Source organism: Gekko japonicus, unplaced genomic scaffold (genome assembly GCF_001447785.1).
Source record: "Gekko japonicus isolate JY-2015 unplaced genomic scaffold, Gekko_japonicus_V1.1 scaffold278, whole genome shotgun sequence".
In the NCBI taxonomy this organism is placed as follows: domain Eukaryota; kingdom Metazoa; phylum Chordata; class Lepidosauria; order Squamata; family Gekkonidae; genus Gekko; species Gekko japonicus.
Window position 1 is genome coordinate 1361063 of NW_015169783.1, and position 27347 is coordinate 1388409.

Here is a 27347-nt window from a genome sequence, read left to right on the forward strand (position 1 = left end):
GCACAAGGTAGGAGGGTGAGAGGAAAGGCTCTCAGACTCCTGGCAAGCATATGGCACGGTCCCCAGATTGGCAGAAAACCCAAAGCTTCCTGCGTGGACCATTTGATCCACTTTTGACCCAAGGAGATCCTGCCGTCTAACTGAAAGCAGTCAATTAGGTAAATCAGGACACTCTCTTTGGCTAAGCAATTTCTTCGCCTCCTTTGAGAAACCACAGCGAGAGATCCACTGTATCCAAAGGTGCTCTGTGGTTCTGCATTGCGTTGCAGTCCAAGTCCTACTACTGAAATCTGTTCAGTTCCAGCAGCCTTAAGTTAACTAGTCTCATTTTCCCTTCTTCCACACTGCTCTCTTTATGAAGAGGGAGTTTATCTTTTTTTGGTTTAGAAAGGAGTCAATAAGGACTTTTTTTTATCCTCCTGTCTGATTTCTCCTTGGGGACTTGCAGACACGATGACTTTCGCTGAATTCCTGCAGCAAGTTGGCGGCATGGGCCGTTTCCAGTTTATCCACACGGCGCTACTCATTATTCCTGTCCTTTTGATGGCCAGCCACAACCTTCTCCAGAACTTCACAGCTGCCATCCCAGGACATCACTGCCGGGTCCACGCCGCCGCCAATGCCAGTGGGCATCCGAATGCCACTCATTTGCTAGAAGCCAGTGACCTTCTCAAGGTTGGCATCCCCGTGGACAGCAACCAGCAACTGGAAAAATGTCAGCGCTTTGTGGACACCCAATGGCATCTCCTCAACCCCAACAGTACGGAGGCAAACAAGACCGAGATGACTACTGAGCCTTGTGCTGATGGATGGGTATACAACAGGACCCTGTATTCTTCCACAATCATCATTGAGGTGAGATGTAATAGGCAGAAATATGTTTCCAGGAAAAGCCAGCTGGAAGGGGTAGGTGGCTGGAGATGGGCACGCTATATCACTGCAGGCAAGTGATTTCTCCAAGTGGCTTCCAGTGCCAGTGTAGTGCTTAGTGTTTCTATTTAGGACCTAGCAGACTCTGAGTTTGAATCCCCATGGAGCCATGAGGCTCACACCACTTGAATTTGGGTCAGCAACTTGCTCCCAGCCTGAGCTAACTCACTGGCCCTTTGTGAGGATGAAAGGTGAGGGGATGATCACGTATGTCTTTCTGACACTCTTGGAGGAAGGGTGGGGTTAATGTGTGTAGACAGAAATGCCAGGATTCAGCTCTGAACATGTACTTCTGAGCATATGCAGAGAGCCTTCTCTCCCATTTTCTCAACAAGACATCAGCAGCTTGGGGGAGGGGCTATGGCTCAGTGGTAGAGTGTTTGCTTTACGTACAGAAGGTCCCAGGTTCATCTCCAAGTTAAAAGGACCAGGTAGGAGGTGATGTGAAAGAGTTCTACCTGAAACCCTGGAGAACCACTGACAGTCTGAGTAGACAATACTGACCTCGCTGGACCTATAATCCGATTCAGTATAAGGCAGCTTCATGTGTTCATGTAACTGCCTACTTGTATCAAATACATACCCACTGCTGGGGTATACTTTTTGTTTACTCTCGGAACATACTGCAAATAAACCGGTATCCTTCTTGTGCTTTTCAAGTTTCCCTCACCCTTGATGGGTTTTATTTTTCAGCCATACCAAGCCCTCAGTGCAACGGACAAAGCATAGAAACATAACCATTGATTGATTGATTTGCGGTACTGTGTGTCCTTTTCCCAAAGGAGTTATGGTATGGCCTCTAAAGAATAAAATATAAGCTCCGTGGGAGATCTTGAGCCCCTAACTCATTCCAGCCTAGCCTATTTCTCAGGGCTGTTGTGAGAATGCAGTGGAGGAAAGGGAGAACCATGCAACTCGAAGGGAAGGGCAGGATAAAAATATAATAAATCTGTGTCCAGAAATCCAGAGCCTGTAATCCTGCATGAGAAGAGCCTTCCTGGATCAGATGCCAGGGGTCATTTGGGGGGGGGGATGCGGGGGGACGCCATCCCCCCGGGTGAGGTGTGGGAGGGCGGGGCCTGGAGCTCCCTGCTGGTGCCCGCTGAAGGTCGCCGCCGGCTTTGGGGAGGACACACTTCCGGTGATGTCAGGGGGTGTGGCATATGCTAATGAGTTATGCTAATGAGTCCCCCTAGCTCTTTTTCTACGAAATGACCCCTGATCAGATCCACCTGGATTTTGGAACTTTAGAACAGGGGTTCCCAACCTTTTTGAGCCTGCAAGCACCTTCAGAATTCTGACACAGGGTGGTGGGCACAACCAGCAAAATGGCTGCTGCAGGAGGCGGAGCTAACCACAAAATGTCAGGAACTGACTTTATGCATAACTGTAATAGTAGCTCTTCAGCATTTCAGGGAGAAGTTATGCTTAACAGGATGCCTTGAACATATTGTTTGAAAGTATTTTCTGGCTTACATACAGCTTACCTTCATTCATGCAGTGAAGATCCTTGTGCTCTGGTGGCAGCTACTACTGAAAGCAATGTTTCTTTGGAATCTAAATAGCCAATCAGATAACCTGCTAGGCAAAAGCCTCCCCGGCCCCTCCCTCTTTCTGAAAGCATTTGACCAGCACTAGGGTTGCCACGTCCCCCCGGCCATTGGCAGGGGATGGGGTGGGAGGGTGGCCAGATCGATGTTGGGAGACTCCTGGAGATTTGGGGATGGAGCCTGGGGAGGACAGGGACCTCAGTGGGGTACAATGCCATAGAGTTCATCCTCCAAAGTATCCTTTTTCTCCAGGGGAACTGACCCCTGCAGTCTGGAGATGAGCTGTAATTCCAGGGGATCCCCAGGTCCCACCTGGAGGCTGGCATCCCTAGGAGGCACCAAGGCACCTATAGATGCCAGGCTGGGGACCCTCTGCTTTGCAAGAATCAGAGCAGCTCACTTGGTGGTTCACCAGCAGATCACAATTCACCTCCAGAAGAGGACTGCAGCATAACAAGAGACAGCTGCTTTAAATGCGGAAGGCCTCAGGTGAAATCCCTGGGATTTCCAGGTCTCTGTCAGTAGTAGCAGATATTAGCAAGGATCCCTCTCAGCCTGAGGCCCTGGAAAGCTCCCGCCTCCCGCCAGCCAGGCTATAGACAGCACTGAGCAAGATGGACTCCGAGTAAGGCCGCTTCATCTGTTCATAGACCTTCTGCGCTTGCTTGGTCCTGGCAAACATGTATCTTTTGCCCCTTTATAGGAAGCAGCATGCAGCACTATGCAAAGCAATGGGGCTGAACATTGTGATCTGATGGTTTTTTAAATTACTGAGCTTCTTTGTAGACACCTTTTGGGACCGACTGTAGAATTTGCCACACTTCTAAAGACCTCTTAATGCACACCCTGCCCCAGTCACATGGGGTCTCGATGGTCACAATTTGGTTTGCAGGTTTTCTTCTAGGAGTGCCAGCCTCCAGGAGGGGCCTGGGGAACTCCCGTCATTACAGCCCATCTCCAGACTATAGAGATTAACTCCCTTGGAGAAAATGGATGCTTTGGACTCTTGCATGGTCCATTATAATTCTGTTATGGGTGTCAAGAATGAAATGGGATTTGTTTCAATTTTGCAACAAAGGGATGAGAGCGCGCGATTTGGGTTGCCAATTCCTCCCTGGCCACTGGCAGGGAATGGGGCGTAGGGTTCCCAGATCCAGGATAGGAAACTTCCAGAGGTTTGGGGATGGAGCCTGGGGAGGACAGTGACCTCAGTGGGGGTTCAATGGCATAGAGTCCGCCCTCCAAAGCATCCATTTTCCCCAGGGGAACTAGTCTCTGTAGTCTGGAGATGAGATGTAATTCTGGGGCAGTGGTGGCGAACCTATGGCACGGGTGCCAAAGGTGGCACTCAGAGCCCTCTCTGTGAGCACATGTGCCATCGCCCCAGCCAGGCCCAGACCATCATTAAAGTGTCGAATTCTCTGCCAAATAATTTTAAATAAATGAAAGCATTTGGAATTGCTTTCCTTACTTTGTTTGAATCATCTTAAGTTAATGTATGAGTTGTTTTTTCTAAAGTAAAACCTCAGTATTCAAAATTGCTGTGTTGGCTCTTTGCGATAAATAAGTGGGTTTTGGGTCGCAGTTTGGGCACTCGGTCTCTAAAAGGTTCGTCATCACTGTTCTGGGGCATCCCCAGGTCCCACCTGGAAGCCGGCATCCCTAGCAGGTGAGCAATTTCAGGATGGGGGCAGGTGGGCAGGATTTGGATATAGATCCAGCATCCAGGCTTGCATCCTACCATTCTCTCAGCAAAGCTGGAAGCCTCCCTTCAGCCCAAGGGCAGTTCGATCAGAGGACGGTCCCTTATCCGGGAAGAAGGCCTTGCTGAGTGGCATGAGAGGATACATCCTGCTCTCCCTAGACCACGTCCATTGCAATATACCAGAACTCCCTTAGTCCATCAGAGCTAGCTAGGGCCATGTCAGCCAGCGTCCCACTTCCATCCACATGCCTCTGTGAAACCCACAAGCTGGGCAGAACCCCCCCCCCACACGCTAACATCCCTCGGCTCTGGTATCCAACATGGCCACAAAAAGGGTAAGCAGCTATGTTGGCCCTTTGGAACAAATCTGAGGCTACCAGCTGCGTAATCCCTTTTACTTGGACCAACTCAAACACTGCGAAAGTGGTGAATGAGCTTTTTGAGCTCCACTGAACTCTTCATCAGGCTCGCTGTTGAGCTGCAGGGCTGGGGAAGAGGCAACGAAAGGGAAGGAGAGGAAAAACAGTCTTCCTTTTTAACAGTCGTCACTAACAACTGTCAATAGTCCTATCCCAGTCTTCCATACATTTGTCCAGTCCTATAAGAAACTTGGAGCTGCGGTGGCTCAAGTGGTTAAGACGCTGAACTGCAGGCTGTGGAAGGGCAGTAGTTCAGCAGTTCAAGACCCGGGTGCCGCATGACGGAGTGAGCTCCCATCTCTAGCTCCAGCTCCTGCCAATTTAGCAGTTTGAAAGCAAGAAATTGCAAGTAGATAAATAGGTACCACTTCAGTGGGAAGGGAACAGTGTTCCGTGCACCTTGGTGTTTAGTCATGCCGGCCACATGACCACGGAAACGTCTTTGGACAGCGCTGGCTCTTCGGCTTTGAAACGGAGATGAGCACCGCAGCCCTAGAGTCGGACTCGACTGGCTTTCAAGCAAGGGAACCTTTACCTTTTTTATCAGAAACTGGTAGGATGACACAGGGATGCCAACCTCCAGGTTGGGCCTGGAGTTCTCCAAGGATTACAACTGACCTCCAGACGACAGAGAGCAGTTCTCCCGGAGATAAATGGCAGGCTTGGAGGGCAGACTCTATGGAATGCCACAGATTCTAGGTGAAATCCCTCCCCAGATCCCTCTCCGCACAGGCGCACCACCCCCAAATCTCTAGGGATTTCCCAGGCTGGAGCTGGCATCCCTGCTTAATGAAGTCCTGTGGGTTGTAGCTTCCTGGTCTCCCCTGTGTCATTTGCGGTGACTGCTCTTTTGTCAAGTGCGAAGGAGAGCAGGGAAGAAGTGGCGGCTGCAGCCTGAAGATATTTCCAGCAAACAAGTGGGTTAAAGCCGCAAGAGCAACAGGGGGGTGTTTGCGTTTGGTGGGTAAACAGGCAGTAATTGACTAGCCCCTGCTGCCATCACCTCCACCCCCCTACCATGTTCTCCAAAGGATCTTGCTGGGAACAGAAGATTTCCAAACCAGTGGGGGACGCTGCTGGCAAAGATCCTGAGGGAAGGAGCAGCTGAGTTCTCTGCTGAGAGCAAAAATGTTGTTGTACATTTCCCCACCCCACCCCACCCGCCAAGTCCTGTGCATGATTGGTGTAACAATGTAAGACTCAGCTGTAAAATCAGGAGTCTCGCCTATGCCATGAGTTCATCAGGTGACCTTAGGAAAGTCACTCTCTCTTGGCCTCCCTCTCCCCCCGCAATATGGGTTGGTGACATTGGCCTGCCTTGCAGGGTTGTTGTAAAGGCTGTTATAAAGATATGAGACACCTTAAACCTTTGAAAGCATTTGTGTAAGGCTAGTGTTACAATAAATAAAATTGTTTTGGTTAAAAAAAATAGGATTGCAGCACCAACATGGCATTAAAACCCTGAATCTATTTTCTAAAATGTATTAATTAATTTACTTAGAACATTCTTAGGGGGCGGCGGTTTGTATGTGTGTGCTTGTGAGCCTGGAAGTCATGGTGACTTCTGGCGATCCCTAGTGGGGCTATGGGACGTTTTCAGAGAAATGGCTTGATTGTCTGCCTCTGTGTCCTGGCCCTGGTATTCCTTGGAGGTCTGCTTAGCTTCCAAGATCTGACGCGATCAGGCTTGCCTGGGCTATCCAGGTCAGGGCAATTTACTTAGAACATTCTAATGCTGCCTTTCTCCTCAACTTAGGGTCCCCAAGGAGGCCAACAATTAAAACCATTAAAACGGCTTCATATTATAAAACCAATTAAAAGCAACAATTAAACAAAGCACATAAACAATTAAAACACATTAGTGCAGTGAGCCCCTGAAAAGTACTGAGACTTACTAGCGATTTCAGCTCTCATACTTTATTTCAGCTCGGAACGAGACAACTCTAACCGGCTCGCAGGTCGGTTTATAAGTGCAACAATCCCACACCCCACACACACCCACACACAAGTGATTGGCTATTTACAGTGGCGGAGAGTTCCATAGGCCGATAGGTGCGGGCTAGGATCCGCTTGACCCATTGTTACTGAGAGCAAAGCTCGGCCACTTCGCATGACCATATGGCGACCTAGCCGCGCACGCGGTCGGAGATGGATACATTACAGCCCCATTCTCCCACATGTTCTTCTAGAGCCAGAGTGTCTCACTTTCTGTGAAAAAGTGTCTGTGTACACCAAGAAAGGCAAAATAAATATGTATTTGAAAATGTATGCGGGAAAATGTAAGGGGGAAATCTTGCCACACAGAACTCTTGCAGCACTCAGTCCAATTCCGCAAAAGCAGCTGTTGCGCCCTCAGTCTCCCGTTTCCCTGGTTGTACTGCTCAATTTCCCACTATCTGCTGTGCGACCACATTTTGACCTGCATCTCCCCCCGATTTCCTCACGTCTTCTTGAAAACTGAGGGCACAACTACTTTTGCAGAATCGTCGTGTTCAAGGTCCATTTAAGCAATCTGGGTTTGACCTGCTTGGTACCACGCGTGTTTCCCTTGAACATCCAGGCTTTGCTTCCTGGCTCCAGACTGCATGAGGCCTAGCCAACATATCAGGTGCTTAATACAGAGATGCTGCAGTTCCAGCCTGTCTGCATGATAAACACATAAAGTCCTGTCTGCTAATCCGATGGGTCCAATCACACAGCTCTTTAGATCTGCACGAGGCATGAGTGCCTCATGGATTTAAATGTAATGTCCAGACATCAACATCTGGGAAACGTCTGTCTTCCATGAGCATCCCATTTTGCCCCACTTCGGAGCCGTACTAAAAACGTACTACTTCAAATCTGGAGTTTTCGGTTCCCGACGGGCCATTCGCGAACTTTCCCCGTCTGATCGTTCCAGCGCGCAATTAAAAAATGGCATCTGTTCGGGATGGTCTGATGTCAGACCATCCCAAACGGGCGCCAGTTTAAAAAAATCTTGATTCTGCGCATGTGCGGATAAACACGGCTGTGATATCACTGCTATGCGCATGCACAAAAACTGTTGTTGTTTTTTTTAAAAAAACCCACCACAAGTGCCTTCTTCAGTGGACGCCGTCTAGACAATCCACAGTGGAAGCAGCGCGTGGTAAGGCGATTCCCCCAGGGGATGTCTGGTCGTGCAAGGATGGATTTAAAAGACTGGGATCAAATGTGAGCCAGCATAATGGCGGGATTAGCTGCCCGTCTGAATGCACCCTTAGATTTGGAGAAGGAAGAGCAAAGACCATTTAATGACTAGGGAAAGGCATTGATTCTCTACATCAGGGGTCCCCCAACATGGTGCTGTCGATGCACTCAAGTGTTAGTGGGCAGGGCCAATTGGGTTTTTGTCCAGCAGAACTTCTGATTGGCCATTGGAAATCTGATTGGCTATGCAGATTTTGTAAAAGTTGCTTCAGGTGCAGATGCTACCATACTAGTCCTGGACCTATCCTAGACACCTGCAAATATTTGTGTGTGTGTGTGTGTGTACAGATAATTTTATTGTTTGTGTGTGCTTCAGGGCACTACTGCTTAAAAAAATTAAGGCAAACATTCCAATGTTGGGATGTTTTTCCTGTAGCCACCATTTCCCAAGATGGTGAATATGGTTATTGTGATATTTTAACATTCACATAGGGTGCTCATCTTGGTGTCAAAATAAATGTTTCTGAGGTAGATAAAGCCAAGGACAGTATTATATTAGTTGCAGACTGCCATTTCCACTGTAGCTGCCATTTTGCAAGATGGCAGATCTTTTTTTATATATTCTTGTCGGATCCAAAGAGTGATTAACACATGGAATTCACTGCCACAGGAGGTGGTGGTGGCTACAAGCATGGACAGCTTCAAGAGGGAACGTGATAAACATATGGAGCAGAGGTCCATCAGTGGCTATTGGCCACAAGGTATACATAGGAACTCTCGGTCTGGGGCAAGTGATGCTCTGTATTCTTGGGGCCTGGGGGGGACGACAGTGGGAGGGCTTCTAGTGTCCTGTCCCCACTGCTGGACCTCCTGATGGCACCTGTTAGTGTTGGACTAGATGGGCCATTGGCCTGATCCAACATTGACTTCTCTTATGTTCTTATGCTCATATTGGTGACAAATCATATGTTTTTGGGATCGATAAAGCCAAATATACTATTCATTCTGTTGTAAAAACAAAATAAATTATTATTCTTTAAAGTTTGTAATATTTTTTGGGGGGGAGAAAAAATACAGATAAGCTGTTATTTTTTAATGTTGGTAACACTGGGACAAAATGTAGCAGGAGAATTGTTAAGCTGACAGCTCCTAAAAGTACAGAAAATTGTTTATTCTGCTGCCTAAAATAACAGTAAACAAGATATCAGAGTTCTTGTTTGATATTTATCATGCATATATGTTGGCTAAACTCTAATTCTTAAACTAAGGTTACAGTCATAATACACAAAGTAATTTGCTATGCAACATTTTTACAGTTTGTTTGACTCTTGCAGAAAAGACAACATAGTAGTCCAGTCTTCTTGCACCTGCATGCATGGGATTTGCAAGTTGTAGAGACTCAGAAGTCAGTAGTTCCTCCTCAGGGACACATTGTTGGTATCAAATGCCTGTCCACCTCCTCCCAACCGTTATCCACACAGGGTTCAGCCTTGAATGGTTAGGAGAGAGGAGTTTAAGTGACTCTCATCATCAGAGGACAGGGTTGCTAACTCTGAGTTGGGAAATATATGGAGATTTGAAGGGTGGAGGCTGTGAAGGGCAGGGTTTAGAGAAGGAGGGATCTCATCAGGATATAAGGCCATACAGTCTACCCTCCAAAACTGCCATTTTCTCCAGCAGAACTCATCTCCGTAGTCTGAAGATTAATTCTGATAGTGGGAGATCTCCAGGTACCATCTGGAGGTTGGCAAACACATGACCTGTCCCTGAGACCCCACACACATGGTCACACCCTGCAAGGTAGGCCCTAGAGAAGCAGAACCTCCTCGCAGAAGGGACACTTCATCAGTACAACCACCAGCCCCTGAGTCCGAAGGGCCCTCAGGACAGGAGGCATCAGTATGGGTAGACACTAGGGTTGCCAGGTGGATTCGTCGCGTCAGCGGGGGAATTTGAGGGGCATTCCAGGAGTGGGCGGGGACATCCCCTATGTGCTGACATCACTGGGGGCAACGCTCTGCTTTGTGGGCAAAACTCTATGGTAAAATTGACAGTTTTTGCCCCCAAACCAGAGTGTCACTGCGCAATGTCCCCAATATGATGACATCACTTCCACGTGATGTCAGTGTGTCGGGGACATCGCACAGCGACGTCACTGTTTGGGGCAGGCTTTCCCCCACTGGATAGCTTGCCTGCTAAGGGAACAAGTGCGCAAAAGTGGGGGATCCCCCGGGCAAACCTGGGGAATGGTAAGCCTACTGGACCCCCTTCCAGACCCACCACATTCTCCCCCAGAACCTTGGGAAAGGATAAGGCAGAGAGCCAGGGTGGAGACTCTAAGAAGACACAGGAGTGTGTGTCCAGCAGCCAGCAGCCACTCTTCCTTTGTAGAAGCAGGGGACTCCAGCGATGAGCCTTTACAGGATCTGGGCCCTGCTGCTCCTCAGGAAGAGGAAGGATGACTCAGCTAAGAGCACTGACAGGACCCAGGTGCATGTGGAAAGGAAACTGGCTGCTTAGGCTGGCTGTGAGACCAACTTAAGAGGCTCTCCTCTCGTGGCTACTGGTTTGATCCCAGCCTTGCTTAAAACATCTTCACTGGTTAGAATGTGGCACTTTACCACAGCACTGCATACTTCCGATCCAAGGTTCGCGAGAAGTTGATGGAAAGGAATGAAATGTCATTTTTCTCCAGATCTGAACCTGACCCAAAGCTCATCTAAACTTTTGCTACAGAAGGCAGACATGTACTGAAGCAGTAGTGCCACCACATCTGTATCATTGATAGTATCACTACACACGTTGCACCGTGCGGGATTGTCCCGTTTACATGGGGTAATATACAGTTATTATCAGCCTCCTCGGTACTGCTAGTGATTTGTGGGCTGAAGGGTGGATGGGGAACTGGGGGGAAGGGGGGAACCAAAAACAAACCCATGCACAGACAAGTTGGAGTAAAATGGGCCATAGCTTTATTGGCTACAGCCATTGGAGCACAGGTGCAGAATAGGGCAAGGATCCAGGCACTGGGCAACCCCTGCCCCAGCCCCTTTACTACCTGGGGTGGCAAGTCTTGTGGTCCCACCTGGGAGCAAGCCTCTGTGTGGTACCCCTGGGAATGGAGCATGGCGATAGCCCCTGAGCTGAGCATGACACTGCCTGGCTCCACCCTGAGACTCCTTAAAGGGGTTCCCAAAATGGATAAGGCAATCATGCAGGCATGGCCTGCCCCCCAATAGATCCAACCCAATGCACAAACTGCCACCAGAGCATGGCAGAAAACACCTGCCAACTGCAAACATGTAGAATAAACACATGTAGAATAAAAATTTAAATGCAGGGCAAAAGTGGAGTGAAGGCGGAGAGTGCTGTGGAACGCAAATCCTCGAACTGCTCCGAATGCAGAGCAAAATGCCAACGCAGAAAAGGCCAATGACTGGCAGGCCAGCTGACCAGGCAGCCAGTGACTCGCTTGCTAGAGCTGCAGCCGGGGTCACTCCGTGGGCTTTTTGTTGTTGTTGTTGTTGTTCAAAATATTTTTATTATTTTACAACATTAAACCTATAACAACAAGGTTAACCTATAACAAATAGCAGCATAATCGGCTACCAGTTGTAGAGGAACTCTTCACTGTACAGATTATCAATGAAGTTAACAGTGTCATAACAGTTCTAAAGCCTCTTTCTTTCTTTGCAATTAACTTACATAAACGTAATTATATCCCGATACTTGTTCGGCACCAAAGGCAGCAAGTGAGACGAGCGCTCCAAAGCATATTCCGTAAAAGGACGCCCTTTGAGTAAAGAACTGGTATTAACGTTCATGTTCTCCATATATGCGATGGAGTCTGCTATTTTGTCCATTGCTAGCAGTTCCCGGATTTTGGTAAACCAGCGTGTAATAGAAATCGGAGTAGAGTCTTTCCAACTAGCAGCGATGACTGTTTTAGCCGCTGACAAGAGCATGGAGATAAACTCCCGGCGTATACGTGGTATCCAGTGTTCCCTCTAAGCTGAGTTAGTGTGGGCTAGCTCACAGGTTTTTAGCCTCCTGCTCACACGTTTTTGCCTTCGCTCAGGAAGAAGGGCTCCAGAGCAAACTAATTGATGCAGTAGCCAAATCGCTGGCTCACCACTTTAATGCCAGTAGCTCACAAAATAGGATTTTTGCTCACAAGACTCCACAGCTTAGAGGGAGCATTGGTGGTATCTTGGCGTCCTTCCACAAGTCCCACAAAATTAATTCGGGTAAATTGTCTAATCTATAACCTGTAATATCTTTAATATGGTTTATTACCATGGACCAAAAGTTTGACACTAATCTGCACTCCCACCAACAGTGCATAAAAGAGCCTTGTGACCCACACTTCCTCCAACAGAGGGGTGAGTGCTGTGATGAGATATGGTGCAATTTTTGTGGAGTGATATACTACCTCATCATAAGCTTGTGACCCTGAAGGCGTATGTTTAATGCTTTTGAGGTAAGAGTTTTGGATGACCAGATCACTTCCCAATCCCTTTCAGTTAATCTAGAATTGCAATCCAACTGCCAACTATTTTGATAGCAGGCTTAGTGCTACACAAGGTTCCCTGCCACTGCTATGGCAAGGAAACAAGAAACCTTCACTTTGAGCATGTGACACAGGACTGTGGAGTTAGCAAACATCTGACCTGCTATGTGAACTTCTGCTCAGATGGCCAAGTGCTAGACATCGTCTCAGAACAAACCCAGTTTGCAGCAACTTGCCCACCAAATGTTTCCTGAGCAAACCAAAGAGACACACATTCCGTTAATTACAAGCAGGGCTATTTTTGGGCAGGAACACACAGGAACGGAGTTCCGGCTGGCTCCCAAGTTGGCCACGCCCAGCAGGAACTCATTAGCATAATAGGCCACACCCAACAGCAGAAACTCATTAGGATTGGCTACATTAGGAATGTGTGTGGCCTAACATGCAAAGGAGTTCCTGCTACAAAAAAAGGCCCTGGGTTTTGACAACAAACAAGGTAAACAGAATAAGAAGCAAAAGGTAGGTGTGGCTGGATAACCACACTTCTGGTAACATGTGGGTGCGGCCTAATGTGCTAATGAGCTGTGCTGTCAGGGGTGTGGCCCAATATGCTAATGAGTTCCTGCTGTTGGGTGTGGCCTACTATGCTAATGAGTTCCTGCTGGGCTTTTTCTACAAAAAGAGCCCTGATTACAAGTGGGATGATCTTTGATGCTCACTGCTGATGAAAAGATTATCACAGTGGGACTATACTTGATTAATGAGAAGGAAATCAGTAGCAGTACTGAGGAGGCTGATTGTTCAATCTGCAACTGCTCCGTTATTCCTCATCGGAGTATGTTCCAGAAATACTGATGTGGAAGTGTTTGATGAACTGAGATTTATTCCCTATACACAAATGACCAAATGCATGGATATGTTCCCACCTACTTCAAGCTCCATCAGAGAACATATCCAACAGCCATTTCTAGTCATCAGAGAGTCACTTATACTCCTCTCTCCTAACTATTCAATGCTAAACCCTGTGGACAATGGCTGGGAGAAAGTGGACAGGCATTTGAAACCTCCAAAGTGTCTCAGATAAGGAATTACTGACACTGTGTGGCTCTAAAACTTGTAGATCTAATGCATGCAGGTGCAAGAAGGCTGGACTACCCTTTTCTGCTAAGGTCAAAAGAATTGTAAAAATGTTGCACAGAAATTACTTTTTGTATTAGGACTGTAAGCTTTGCTTAAGAATAAGAATGTAACCAACATATAAGCATGATAAATATCAAACAAGCACTCTGATATTTTGTTTGCTGTTATTTTAGGCAACAGAATAAATAATTTTCTGTACTTTTAGGAACTGTCACCTTAACAATTCTCCTGCTACATTGTCCTAGTGTCCTAGTACTACCAACATTCAGCTTGTCTGTATTTATCCTTCCCCAAATATTACAAACTTTAAAGAATAATACATTATTTTGTTTTTTCAACAAAAGGACTGGTATATTTGGTTTTATCGACCCCCAAAACATGGTTTGACACCAATATGAGGATCCTACAAGAATGTGGAAAAGGATCCGCCATCTTGCAAAATGGCAGCTAGAGGAAAAATGGCTGTCTCTACAACTAATATAATACTGTCTTTGGCTTTATTGACCTCAGAAACATATATTTTGACACCAAGAAGAGCACCCTATGTGAAGGTTAAATATTACAATAAACATCCACCATCACTCTGCCAGAGAATATCCGTGCCCTATGGGATCTATTACCTTTCCATAGGGCCTCCAAGGCAGAGATGTTCTGCCAGGCATTCGTTGAGGACAGCAAGAGTTGGCATTCTCATACCCTCCTACTCACCCTCCGCACCCCCTTTACCCAGGGGGCTGATGGGAACAGAAATTTCTCGTCCTCTTAGACAATGTAATGTACTGCTTGATTAATATATTGTTTTTAGTAGTTTTTAATGTTATTTAATGGATTATTATTGTGTTGGTTTTGATGTAAGCTACTCTGAGCCCTGCTTGCAGGGAAGGGCGGCCTAACAAGTTGAATGTAAAAATAAATAAATAAATAATCAATCAAAATAAATAATCAATCAATCAATCTTGGGAAATGGTGGCTACAGGGAAAACATCCCAAAATAGGGATGTCTACCCAAGGAAATTTTAAAGCAGTAGTGCCCTGAAATACACACAAACAATAAAACTGTTTGTGTGTATGTGTATTTTTACACACACGCACATTTGCCGGAGTAAATGGTGGATCTAGGACTATAGCAAAAGGATTTTACCTGCAGTCATACAGTGAAGTTGGGTATGCAATAGTTTTTAAACTGTATGTTCATTTTAAAAGGCATCCTGTTAAACAGAGCTTCTGCCTGAAATGCTGAAGACTTAGTATTAGAATTATGCAAGACCTCGCTCCCTGACATCTTGTGGTCAGCTCTGCCTCCCGAGGCAGTCGTTTTGTGATTGCACCCACCACCCTATGTCAGAATTCCAAAGGTGCCCGCAGACTCAGAAAAAGTTGGGGACCCCTGCTCTACACATCAGTGGCCTTCAAAAGGTGCAGCTCTGTTTCGGACTCTGCACTGCCAGCCTAAAACTTATCATGCTGATCCACTGTCCTTCTCCCACAACAGTGGGATCTGGTCTGTGACTTGCGGAAGCTTCGGGAGATGGCCCAGTCAATCTACATGGCCGGTGTGCTGGTTGGAGCACTGGTTCTTGGCGGACTATCTGACAGGTAAGTCGGATAGGGTGGCAGCCTAAGGTGGCATAACCTAGCTTGAGGTTAAAAATTTGTGAGCTGGAGGCTAAAAAACTGTGAGCTAGCTCACACTAACTCAGCTTAGAGGGAACGTTGGGTGAATACATAGGGTCTACCCTCCAGAGTATCCATTATCTCCAGGAGAACGGATTGCTGCAGCCTGGAAATCAGTTGCAATTCTGAGGGCTCTCCAGGCCTCACTTGGAGGTTGGCAACTCTAGACTAGCCCCCCCTCCCACAAGCCCCTTGATTTGGTTCTGGCAAGGGGCTGATTGAAGCAAGCAAGAATCCAGCTCCACTGCTGCCTTCGCCAGGCCTGATTCAGCTGCTTTTGCTCTCTTCTCTCTTGTAGGTTTGGCCGCAAGGCTCTCCTCATTTGGTCCTTCCTGCAAATGGCCGTCATGGGGACCTGTGCGGCCTTCTCACCCAACTTTGTTTCCTACTGCATCTTCCGGTTCCTGAGTGGCATGGCGCTCTCTGGCTTCGGCCTCAGCATTGCCTGCTTGAGTAAGAGCCTTCTTAAGGGGAGCTGGAACCAAAATGACATACGCTTTGGGAATCCCGCCGTTTTTGAAAACTGGGATTTAGACATTCTTAATTTTGCATGTTGATTTAAAATTTTCATTTTCGTTTTCATTTGGCATGGAATTGATAACAAGCCACAATGTTTATTTGTGCTGATGGCTTTTTAAAAGCCACTCTAATAGAAGGTAATTCCACATGGGCCAACCATGTGAGTCTGTGGCCAAAAATAAAACAGCAGCCCAGTTCTTTTGTTAGTCTTCAAAATTCCACTGGACTCTTGCTTTGTTAATATGCCTGTCCATAGCACAGATCATGGCCAGTTTCACTATGACGATTCTAATTATATTACGACAGTACCTTCAAGGTACATAGTACTTTACAGAATAACATATGCAAGAAAGAGAAGCAGGTCCCTTAGAATCTAAATTTTAATTGTGGAAGAGAGAAGCCATAGCTCAGTGGCTGAACACATGCTTTGCATGTAGAAGGCCACAGGCTCAATTCCTGGCACCTCCAGATGGAAGGACTCAGGTAGTAGAGATTGGGATATACCCAGGGGTCATTTCCTGCAGGAGCGCACAGGAGCAGAGCTCCGGCAGTAAAGAGCCCAGGGGGAGGGCACATGCAACAAGCCCCATCCCCTGCTCCCAGCAGTCAGAGCAAGAAGCAGCCATGTAAGTTGCAGGGCTCCCCCCCTGCCCCCCCCCGGCCCAAAACAGTCCAGTGGCACCTTTAAGACCAAGTTGTATTCAGGTACAAGCTCTCCCTCCTCTGCGAGGACAGATCTGCACGTCCCCCCCCCAATAGCTAGCAATCCAAAACAGTCCAGTGGAGCCTGAGCGGTGGGTGTCGCCTTCTGACACACTTCCGGTGATGTCAGGGGGTGTGGCATATGCAAATACGTTATGCTAATGAGTTATGCTAATGAGCTCCTGCGCCTCTTTTTCTACGAAATGATCCCTGGATATACCTGTCTTTGCCTCAGAAACTGGTAGGGCTACTACCTCTAGTTTGGGAAATTCCTGGAGATTTGTGTCATGCAGTCAGTCTTCCAAAGTTGCTGTTTCATCGGGGGGAACTGATTTATGTCATCTAGTGATCAGTTGTAATTCCAGCAGTACTGGAGGCTGGCAACCTTAGATACTTCAGAGTCATTCACAATCAGAGGGTGGACAAGATTAAACCAGGGTTGCTTCAAAATGGCAGTTAGTCTATGTGGAGCTCTCATCGCCACTGTATGCACTGGATCTTCCTCATGGCAGTTTCCCCCTCATTTCCCTTGCCTTGGGTCCCACAGCTACAACTTCCCCACCCACCACATGAAGGCTTTTAAACAACAACCACAACCAGCAATTGCTAAATCATTACAATGCTACAATGTCATAACTGTCCATTGCCACGATCTGCCAGTGCCTCTGATTCCCCAGCTTTCGTTTTTAAAAGAGTAAGTCTCTAGCCCTTCTTGTTGCAGAGATATAAGGGGTGCGCACTCTAGCCACTACACCACGCTGTCTCTCAATCATACCAACAGATTATTATAACGTTATTGCACTGTAGTAATCTATCAACTCCTGGGATTTTTCTAATTATAGAAAAGAGTCCTCCATGGACATGGGGGGAATGGTGGCTGTGGAGGGGCTGAGTCAAGGGACATGGTGCCAGTGTGGTCGGGACCTTCAAAAATGCATATCTTTCCACCCACGTAGTCTCCAAAGATCTTGGTCATCTGGAGATCAACTGTAACAGTGGGAGATCTCCAGGTACCACCTGGAGGCTGGCAGCCCTGTGAAAGGGGTTCTTTTCTTTTCTTTTCCAGTTGTGGAGTGGATCCCCACCCAGTACCGGACCATCACCATAGCATGCACTGGCTTTGGGTACACACTGGGCCAGATCATCCTGGCTGGCTTGGCCTACGGAATCCCAGACTGGCGTATGCTGCAGCTGGCTGTGTCAGTGCCCTTCTTCTTCTTCCTCCTCTACTCATGGTATGTGCTGCTAGGGGGCGGCCCCCTCGCTCTCCTCCCAGGGTGCTGCAGAGATGGTTGGCAGAGGACGCAGCAGCCGGAAGGGCTAGGAAGCTGTATGACTTCCGTTTTTCTTTAATGTGGGACACGTTCTGTTTTCAATTAAAACGGCTCCTTTCCCTGAAGGACTGTCTCTCCCAGCAGGTCAGCCTTTAGGGTCCTCACAAAAGCCTCTTTTGATGGTGTCTGTCATTCACCTGGCACCCACTTCCTTGGCAGGGCCTCATGCCTTCCCATTCTTGGAATGGGCCTGTGAAATGGACTGCCTAAGGACATTTTCAGTTTTTAATTGCTATCTTTTGCAAGTGATCGTTGTAAGTTGCTTTGAAGAGGGTATATTTTAAAAAATACTAATAATAACCAACCCAACTTCAACTCTGATTCTGAGAGAAAGGACAGAGAAGCACAGTCGGTATCACATTATATTGAACTAGAATGGGTAGTTTAGAACCCTTGGTGCAAAAAATCTGCCCTCTAAAAAGAAGGCGAGAATCTGGGCACCTTTGTGAGTGGGAAGACACTTAACTCCCCTTTGGCTGCCTGCCTTTGTTAAGAGTAGTAAAAATTTATTTAAAATAGTTTTAGCCCACTTTTCTCCCCAGATTGGACCCAAAGCGGCAAAACTGGTGCTGAAGCTGAAAGGAAAACTTGCACATTTCAGTTTCAGATGCCAGTGGCTGATTCTGCATTGGCTTTGCCCTCCGTTGTTTTACAAAACCCACGTTGGAACAGAAATTCCCCTCTGCATTGCATGCCGCATTCCTTTCAAGAGGAATGTATACAGAAAATATCACCAAGAACAAATGTTGACTTGAGAAAGCAACCCCATTTCCTGGCAAGTGAATTCAGGTTAAGCAAATTGCTCAAGAAAATAGGTGGGGAGATTTGACTTGTTCACCTGTGTTTTGTGGATTGGCCTGTTGGTTCAGGGGATGTCGCCTCTTGGCTTCTTTTGCACAGGTGGTTTGCAGAATCGGCTCGCTGGCTACTTTTGGCGGGGAAATCTGGCACGGCCGTCAAAGTCCTCCAGAGGGTTGCCCGTGTCAATGGAAAGCAGCAAGCTGGAGCTGAGATCACCACTGAGGTAAGGTGGAAGGTTTGGTCTCCAGCCTGAGGGACCCAGCTGGATCTTTGCGGAAGTGGGTCTTGTCTGTGGGAGACCACTAGACGGCATCAGCCTAGTGTGTCCTCTGCTTGCTGGGTTCTGGGGCCATGGTTGCTTCCATGACAAAGGTTTTGCTCTGGTTTGGTATCCAAACCGCAGCAGGGTTTCTTCTTCTTTTTTTGCTTGGGGGGGGTGAGCATCCATACGACACTGCCCCCTGGTCATCCACTTTGCATGTATTCTACTGCTGTCATGCAATCTTTCCCAAGCCTGGTATGATATGCAGGGGTCATTTCCTGCAGGAGCGCTCAGGAGCGGAGCTCCGGCAGTAAATAGCCCATGGGGTGGGCACATTCAATAAGCCCCACCCCCCTGCTCCCAGCAGCCCTCAGTCAGAGCAAGAAGCAGCCAGGTAAGTTGCAGAGCCCCCCCACCCGGTCCAAAACAGTCCAGTGGCACCTTTAAGACCAAGTTTTATTCAGGTACAAGCTCTCCCTCCTCTGTGAGGACAGATCTACACCCCCCCCCCAATAGCTAGCAATCCAAAACAGTCCAGTGGAGCCTGAGCAGTGGGTGTTGCCTTCTGACACACTTCTGGTGATGCCAGGGGGTGTGGCATATGCAAATAAGTTATGCTAATGAGTTATGCTAATGAGCTCCTGCACCTCTTTTTCTGAGAAATGACCCCTGATGATATGATCTTTTTGGAAAGATTGCAGTCAAATTGTCTTTGTGTACCATGTGCATGAGAAGATGAGCATTTTTGTAGGTCCTGACCACTTTTTTTTTTTTGCCATCAGTTCACAGCTTAGTTACAGCAGTTTTTATTCTGATTTTAATGTTTTATATTTGGCACTTGGTGCCCTTGTTGTGAGCCGCCCTGAGCCCGCATGCGGGGAGGGCGGGATAAAAATGTAATAAATGAATGAATGAAATGAAACCTTGTGGGGTTTTCAAGGCAAGAGACCAACAGAGGTGATTTGCCATTGCCTGCCTCTGCAGAGCCCACACTTCCTTGGTGGTCCTCCATCCAAGACTAATCAGGGCCGACCCTGCTTAGTCTCCAGGATCTGATGAGATTGGGCTAGTCTGGGCTATCCCGGTCAGGGCTCTGGGCTCCTGGCCACGTGGGCACCATTTTCTTTGCCTCAGCCGACCACCACCAGAGATTTTTTAAATGCTTCCCCTCCCAAGACTCACAACAAAAAGGGCTAGAAACTTACTCCCCCCCCCAATGAAAGTTTGGAATTCAGAAGAACTTGTAGACTAAAGTAATAAATTGTTGTTATTGGGCTATAACCATTGAGCAACAGATTCAGGTGTGGTCTGAAGGAATAGAGCAAAGTTTGAGTCCAGTGGCACCTTTAAGACCAACAAAGTTTAATTCTGGGTATAAGCTTTCTGAAGAAGTATGTACGTACACAGAAGCTTACACCCAGAATTAAGCTTTTTTGGTCTTAAAGGTGCCACTGGGCTCAAACTTTGTTCCATCGAACAACAGGGCTGACTTTACAAAAGCCCCCCCAGAGCCATCCAATGGCATGAAAAGGAAATGGTGGCTGCTGGGGGCTGAGGCGAAGAAGGAGCGTGGAAAACAGGCCGGATGGGGGCTCCCTTTCTGCTGCAGAGACTGAAAGAACTGAACTACATTACATTTGACAGATGACCATCAAGTGACTTAAGGTCCGATGTCACTGGCATTTCCCCGCTGGAATAGGTTGCCAACTCTAGGTTGGGGAATTCCTGTAGATTTGGGGGAAATTAGCAGAGATGCGATGCTATAGAGTCCACACTCCAGATTTGCCATTTTCTCCTGGGGAACTAATCTCTATAGCTAGTTGTGATTCTGGGAGAGCATCAGGCCCCACCTGGAGGTTGGCAACTCTACCCTATCAGTTCTCCAGCACACAGGGACCCAGTTTGGACCTGAACAACACCACATGAGGAGAATAGGGACCTGTCCCCCCCCCAGATATTTTCCTGACCCAAAACAGTAAGGGGGGTTCTATTTGGCCTCTCGGCAGCTGCATCGATATGTTTGGCAGCCCATCAGTATATCTGCAGCCACCAGCAGGGCAAATATTGCTCCTGAGAGTCATTTTGGGTCAGGAAAATGGGGACACCATGTCCCCATCCCAATTATGGACCCACATGCCTGAGAGGGGAAGGGCTGTGGCTCAGTGGAAGAGTCTCTGCTTTGCATGCAGATGGTCCCAGGTTCAAACCCAGGGATCTCCAGTTAAAAGGACCAGGCAGGAGGTGAAAGTTCTGCCTGAGGCTCTGGAGAGCTGCTGCCAGTCTGAGTAGATAATACTGACCTTGATGGACCAATGGTCTGATTCATGTGTTCATGTGAGAACTGGGTTCAAAGGGAGAACTCACATTACTGTTAGTCTCTCTGGTGATCATGTGCCGTATGTAACATGCACTTTGTCCCAAATTGCCCCTTGGCACTTCCTACTGGTGGAACATAATATTTTCATCAGGAAAACTGTGTATCTGCCCTGAAAGGCAAGCAACCATCTCCGGTCTGCCATTGCATCATGCGCAGTGGCAACTCTGGGGGCTGTAGCTGCCACTAAAGGGCACCAATAGCAATGTTTCTCTGTATTTGGACTCCCCTCCATTCTTACCAGGGCTGGTCCGTCCATTAAGTGCACCTAGGCAATTGCCTAGGGCACTGGAGGTGGAGAGGCACCCAGACCCACCCTGTCATCGCCCCACCCACAGTGCTGGGGTTTGCCACAACAAATGGCAGCACTGTCTGCCACCCGCGGCCTCAGTGGGCAGCCTAGGGTTGCTAACCTCCAGGTAGCTCCTGGAGATGTCCTGCTATTACAATTAATCTCCAGACCACCAAGATCAGTTCCCCTGGAGAAAATGGCTGCTTTGGAGGATGGACTGTATGGCACGATACCCTGCTGAGGTCCCTCCCCAAACCCCATCTGCTTCAGGCTCCACCCCCAAAATCTCCAGGTATTTCCAGATCCAGAACTGGCAGCCCTAGGGAAGCCTGTGCTAAGCCTACTCCTTTCTTTCCTCTGTTGGGAGCAGGGCAAGTAGTCTTCCTCCTTCCGTTGCCCCCTCAAGGCTGGGGCTGTGGGCATGCTGGGCGGTGTGGCCCATTGCCCAATCTTAGGAGGCACGGTGCTTCAGCAAGCCCCAGCCCCAGCAAGGGCAACGTGAGTGTTGGTGACTTCCCTGCAGTGAGGGTGGGTCGCAGCTTCCTCTCTGTGCAGAGGAGGGAGGAGTGGGTGGCAGCAGGTGTGGGGAAGAGGAGGGCAGGCAGTGACTTCCCTGCAGTGCAGGGGGGCAGCAAAGTCATTCACCTCGGGTGCCAAAAATCCTTGGACCAACCCTGATTTTTACATGCTCGCCCTTTCTTGTTTTCTTTGGCAGGTGCTGCTTTCCAACATGGAGAAGGAACTGTCTTCCACGAAGTCCTCTTACACCTTATCTGACTTGGTGCGCACGCCAGCCATCCGACGCATTAGCTGCTGCCTCTGCTTGGTGTGGTAAGAGGGCCAGCCCAGTATGTGCAGCTCAAGGAAGGAAGCACTCTCTGAAAAGCCAAGGAGGGGATGTTCAGGCACTTTGAAAACCTTGTTCCTTACTCCACACGCTTATCTGTTACTAAAGCAGAATGACAGTCATTGCTGCTTTGAAAGCAAATTAAAATGCATCATATTGCATGCTTTGGAACAATACCGTTGACGTATATCTGTATTGTCCCATTCTGTTTGCGAAGCTTTGAGCTAGGTATTGTTTTTACAAGGTCTGCTTGCAAGACCTTAGACATGAACTCTTAAAATAATTCTGATCAAGCAGTATCTAAGTTAATGAAAACTGCTCAGTACCTACAGTCTTGTAAAGGAACAGAGGCCTTATAACTAAGGCTTAAGAGACATGACTGACAGTTATGTGGCAGAGTGCAAACAAATTATCTCGCAAGTGATTTGAGGTGTGTGGCAAAATGTTTTGCTTTCATTGAACCATGGCAGCCACTTTATATAGATGCTTATCTGCCCATCAACACTGCCTGGGAATCATTAATGACAATAAAATCAACAAGGCCAACATTTACAAGGCAAGTTTTCAAACTTTGAAGATCAAAGAGTTTCAAGTGCCAATAGGAAGTAATTTCCCAGTCTGGTCTTTCACATGTGTCTTCTGTTCTATTGAACAACCCTGTCTCCATCTTCACGATAGGTTCTCCGTCAGTTTCTCCTACTATGGCTTGGCCATGGACCTCCAGAATTTCGGTGTTAGCATCTATCTCATCCAGGTGATCTTTGGAGCGGTTGACTTCCCAGCCAAGGTGATTGTGACCATCACCATGAGCTACTTGGGGCGAAGGGTCAGCCTCATGGCCTTCCTCATCCTGGCTGGCCTCGTCATCATCGCTAACACCTTTGTGCCCCCAGGTGAGTTTCTCATCACTCAACACCCCTGCAGCTTCTTCTGATGAAGTTGGCTTTGACCTGGGAAAAGTTATAAACTTGTTGTAGACTTCAAGGTGCCACAAAGCTCTTCATTCTTTCAATAAAGCATAAGTAGTCTTTAAATGTTGTTCAGTCGCACAGTCGAGTCCAACTCTTCGCAACCCCATGGACCAGATCTCGCCAGGCCCTCCTGTTTTCCGCCGACCTCTGAAGTTTGCTCAATTTCATGTTCGTTGCATCGATGACACTGTCCAACCATCTCATCCTTTGCCGTCCCCGTCTTCTTTGACCTTCAGTCTTTCCCAGCATCAGGGTCTTCTCCAGTGAGTGCTCCCTTCTCATTTGGTGGCCAAAGTATTTGAGCTTCAGTTTCATTATCTGTCCTTCCAGGGAACAGTCAGGGTTGATTTCTTTTAGGATTGACTGATTTGATCTTCTTGCAGTCCAAGGGACTCTCAAGAGTCTTTAAATAGTAAACAGTAAAAAGCTAGGCTGAGGTATTCAGTTGTATAATCAGTTTTATTAATTAAAATACTCCTAATTAATCAGATTTTTATAATGTTTTTAAGGCAATTAGTTAAATGCAGTGGGTGTTAGGCATAGGTGCTGTCCTCTGCTAGAAGAGGCATTCTCTCATTCTGTCTTTCATAGCACCAGTTTGGTGTACTAGTTGAAGAGCAACGGACTCTAATCTGGAGAACTGGGTTTGATTCCCCACTCCTCCACATGAAACCAGCTGGGTGACTTTGGGTCAGCCACAGTTCTCTCAGAGCAGTTCTCTCCGAGCTCTCTCAGCCCCACCTACCTCACAGGTTGCCTGTTGTAGGAAGAGGAAGGGAAGGGGATTGTAAGCTGCTCTAGACTCCGAGTGAAAAGCAGTGTATAAATCCAACTCTTCTTCTTCTCAAACAGTGTCAAATGACGTATGAGTACATGATCTCTAACCCCATCGGGGGAAATGTATTTAACCACATTTGTCCCACTGTAATTGAACGATTCATCCATTAAAGTGGCAATCCTGTGTAGATTTACATGAAGCTGCCTAATACTGAATCAGACCCTTGGTCCATCAAAATCAGTATTGTCTGCTCAAACCAGCGGCAGCTCTCCAGGGTCCGATAGAGGTCTTTCACATCACCTACTACTTTCTCCATTAAAATGGAGATGCCAGGGATTGAACCTGGGACCTTCTGCATGCCAAGCAGATGCTCTACCAGTGAGCCATGGACCATAGTTGGAAAGTAAGGCCCACTCGCTTCTGAGTAAGCCAATGCACGGCTGAGCTGTAAAATGTATATAATTAATCAGCTTCCTTAACTGGGTAGCTGCCCTCCATTAAAAGAGAAACCATATGTAATTTCTAATGGGAATTGCTAGTGGGGCTGTCTGTGATTATTTAGCTATGGAGGAAAAGAACTCTGCACATGCTCAGAGACACCTCCTTTCTAACTGTACTTGTTCACTATTGGCAGGAAGGGTTTGTTTGTTTTTTAATTACAGGAGCTGTCCAAAGTATATCTTGTCTCATCACCCACTCCCCATCAGAACTGACACAGTCCATAGCACCTCAGGACTGTACCACCTAATTCTGCAGCATATGTAGATCAGACCTAAATGGACATGAAACTTCTTTGTGCCATCAAACCATTAGTCAATCAAGCTCAGTATTTATTGTCTGCTCTGATTGGCAGCAGCTCTCCAAAGTCTCTTTAAATTGAAGATGCTGGAGACTAAAACTGCCAAATTCTGTGTGCTCTAAGCCACAACCCAATGAAGGTGTGAGTGGTTTGAACTGAAAAGTATTATGGTGGTATGAACCTCTCTCTCTTTCTCTGTGGTGCTTTGGTCTGGGATGACTGATTCACACAGAGAAATGGGCACTGTGTTCAAATCCTGCCATCTTTGTGTCTTCCTTCTTTTCCCCCTTAAGAGTTGCAGACACTTCGGACATCACTGGCAGTCATTGGGAAGGGGGGTCTTGCAGCAGCCTTCAATTGTGTCTTCCTCTTCACGACAGAACTCTACCCCACACCCATCAGGTGAGGAGCCATGAAACTGGCCACCCTTGGCTTTGGATGAAGAGAGGACATGGAGATTTTAACATGTGGTGGCTTAAATCATGCTATGACCGATTTCCCACAAGCTGCTGCTCCGCCCTCGCTCATCCCCCCCCCCGATTGTATGTGTCAATTTCCCATTATTTGCACCGCAGCTTTGCCCGATTTCCCCCGCATCTACTTGATCCTGTTTTTTGAGGATCGAGTAGACACAGGGGAAATTGGGCGAAGCTGCGGGGCAAAATGTGGCTGCACAGCAAATACTGAGAAACTGACACATACCATCGGGGGAAAGGGAAGAGTGAGGGCAGAGCAGCGGCTTGTGGGAAATCGGTCTATGGGTGTGTTTGATGCCAGGCTCAAACAACAGCACAGCATGTCTCCCCAGTCCAGACGTAAGGGACCATTCTGAGTGGTAGGTAGGTGACCACTGAGTACTTCCTTCCCCTAAAAGTAGCAAAATGGGTACTCACGGGTCCTCGGTGGGAAAGAAAAAAACACACTCACACACACAGCTCAGGGAAGAACCCTGTGGAATTTGTGGTGATTCTGACACCTGGAGAATTGATTCTATCACTCAGAGCAGGGGCCATTTCCTTTAGGAGCGCACAGGAGCGGAGCTCCGGCAGTAAAGAGCCCAGGGGGCGGGCACATGCAACAAGCCCCGCCCCCTGCTCCCAGCAGCCCTGGGCTATGAGGAGCAAGAAGCAGGCAGGTAAGTTGCAGTGGGTGCTGCCTTCTGACACACTTCCGGTGATGTCAGGGTGTGTGGCATATGCAAATAAATTATCCTAATGAGTTATGCTAATGAGCTCCTGCACCTCTTTTTCAACGAAATGACCCCTGACTCAGAGTATATGTTGGGGAGTGTTGAGCAACCACAGTGCTTAGGGACAGGAAAGAGAGCTCCCCAAATTTGCTGCAATGATTCTTGGCTGTTTCTCGTAGCCCTACAGTGGTTAAGGATTGTAACAGGCAGATGCAATTGCCTCCAGGTCTAAGGGAAAAGGGAGAGCGGCCCTTGATGTTGCTGGTGGGATGCAATGCCCTGCATTCACCCCACCCCCGAAAAACCAAGCAAAAGGACCAGTCTGGGCTCTTTGGGGCAGTGGGTTGCCAGCCTCCAGGTGGGGCTTGGAGATCTCCCAGCATTGCAACTGAACTCCAGCTGACAGGAATCAGCTCCCCTAGAGAAAATGGGTGGTGCTTTGGAGGGTGGACTCTGTGACACTGTACCCTGCTGAGGTCCCTCCTCTCCCCAAACCCTGCCTGGCCTGGGGTCTGTCCCCCAGAACTCCAGGCATCTCTCAACCCAGAGCTGGCCAAGGAATGCCTTGAGGGTGGTGACTCCAGGGCCCCAAGACCTATAGGAGTCACTTCATTGTCTTTCTCTTTGGCCAGTATAGCTAGGAGTATTGTGAATAAGCTGTTTTCTCAAGATTTTTTTCCCCCATCCCAGGCAGACTGGGCTAGGTTTCGGTAGCACCATGGCCCGGGTGGGAGGCATTGTTGCCCCGCTGGCAAAGATGACGGAGGACTACTTTTCCCTCCTGCCACCGATTGTGTACGGAGCAGCTCCCATCATTTCTGGCATCGTCGCTTGCTTTCTGCCGGAGACGCTTAACATCCCTCTACCGGATACCATTGAAGAAGTGGAGAGCAGGTCTGTTACTTTGTGAAAAGCATCTGTGGGAAGAGGGTGGGGCTTCTTGCGTTTGAATGAAGGTAGCCAATAACAGGTCTTGCATTACGGCAGCCCCACCCATTTCCTGAAAAGTTTGATGGGTCAGTGCCAAGGGAAGTATTGGCAAGCTGCCATGGTACCCACGAGCACCAGATTGGGAGGCCCTGATCTACACTCTCATCCTGACTCCTGAGAGGAAAGCCAGCTGGCTATGTAGAAGAGTAAAACCACCATCACGGCAGCCACCCGGGGAAACAGCACCCTGGCCACAGTGAACTTGGTAGTGGTATCTACTTCCCTTTGACCACAGCTAGCTTGCTCTCCTTTGGGCACCTTGGCAATCTCTAGCCTCAGCTACTGCACCTCACGCTGTGGAGAAAGTGAAAAGGTAGAGAGGGAGGGAACCTCTTTCGTTGACTCCAGGTACACAAGGGCTGGCTAAAATTTTGACAGTGGTGGGGAGGAAGA

The 27347-nt window shown here is 47.9% G+C and overlaps 1 protein-coding gene across 1 annotated transcript; it reads left to right on the forward strand.

Moving 5' to 3' along the window:
• Positions 1-453: 453 nt before the first annotated feature.
• LOC107115215 (solute carrier family 22 member 6-A-like) lies at positions 454-26858 on the forward strand (the record flags this gene model as incomplete). The annotated part of the gene is made up of 9 exons (XM_015416854.1): positions 454-855; positions 14915-15018; positions 15395-15549; positions 17384-17552; positions 18552-18675; positions 22096-22211; positions 22906-23120; positions 25069-25177; positions 26655-26858. Coding segments are annotated over exons 1-9 (1598 nt in total), but the record flags the coding sequence as incomplete, so codon positions are not given.
• Positions 26859-27347: the final 489 nt, after the last annotated feature.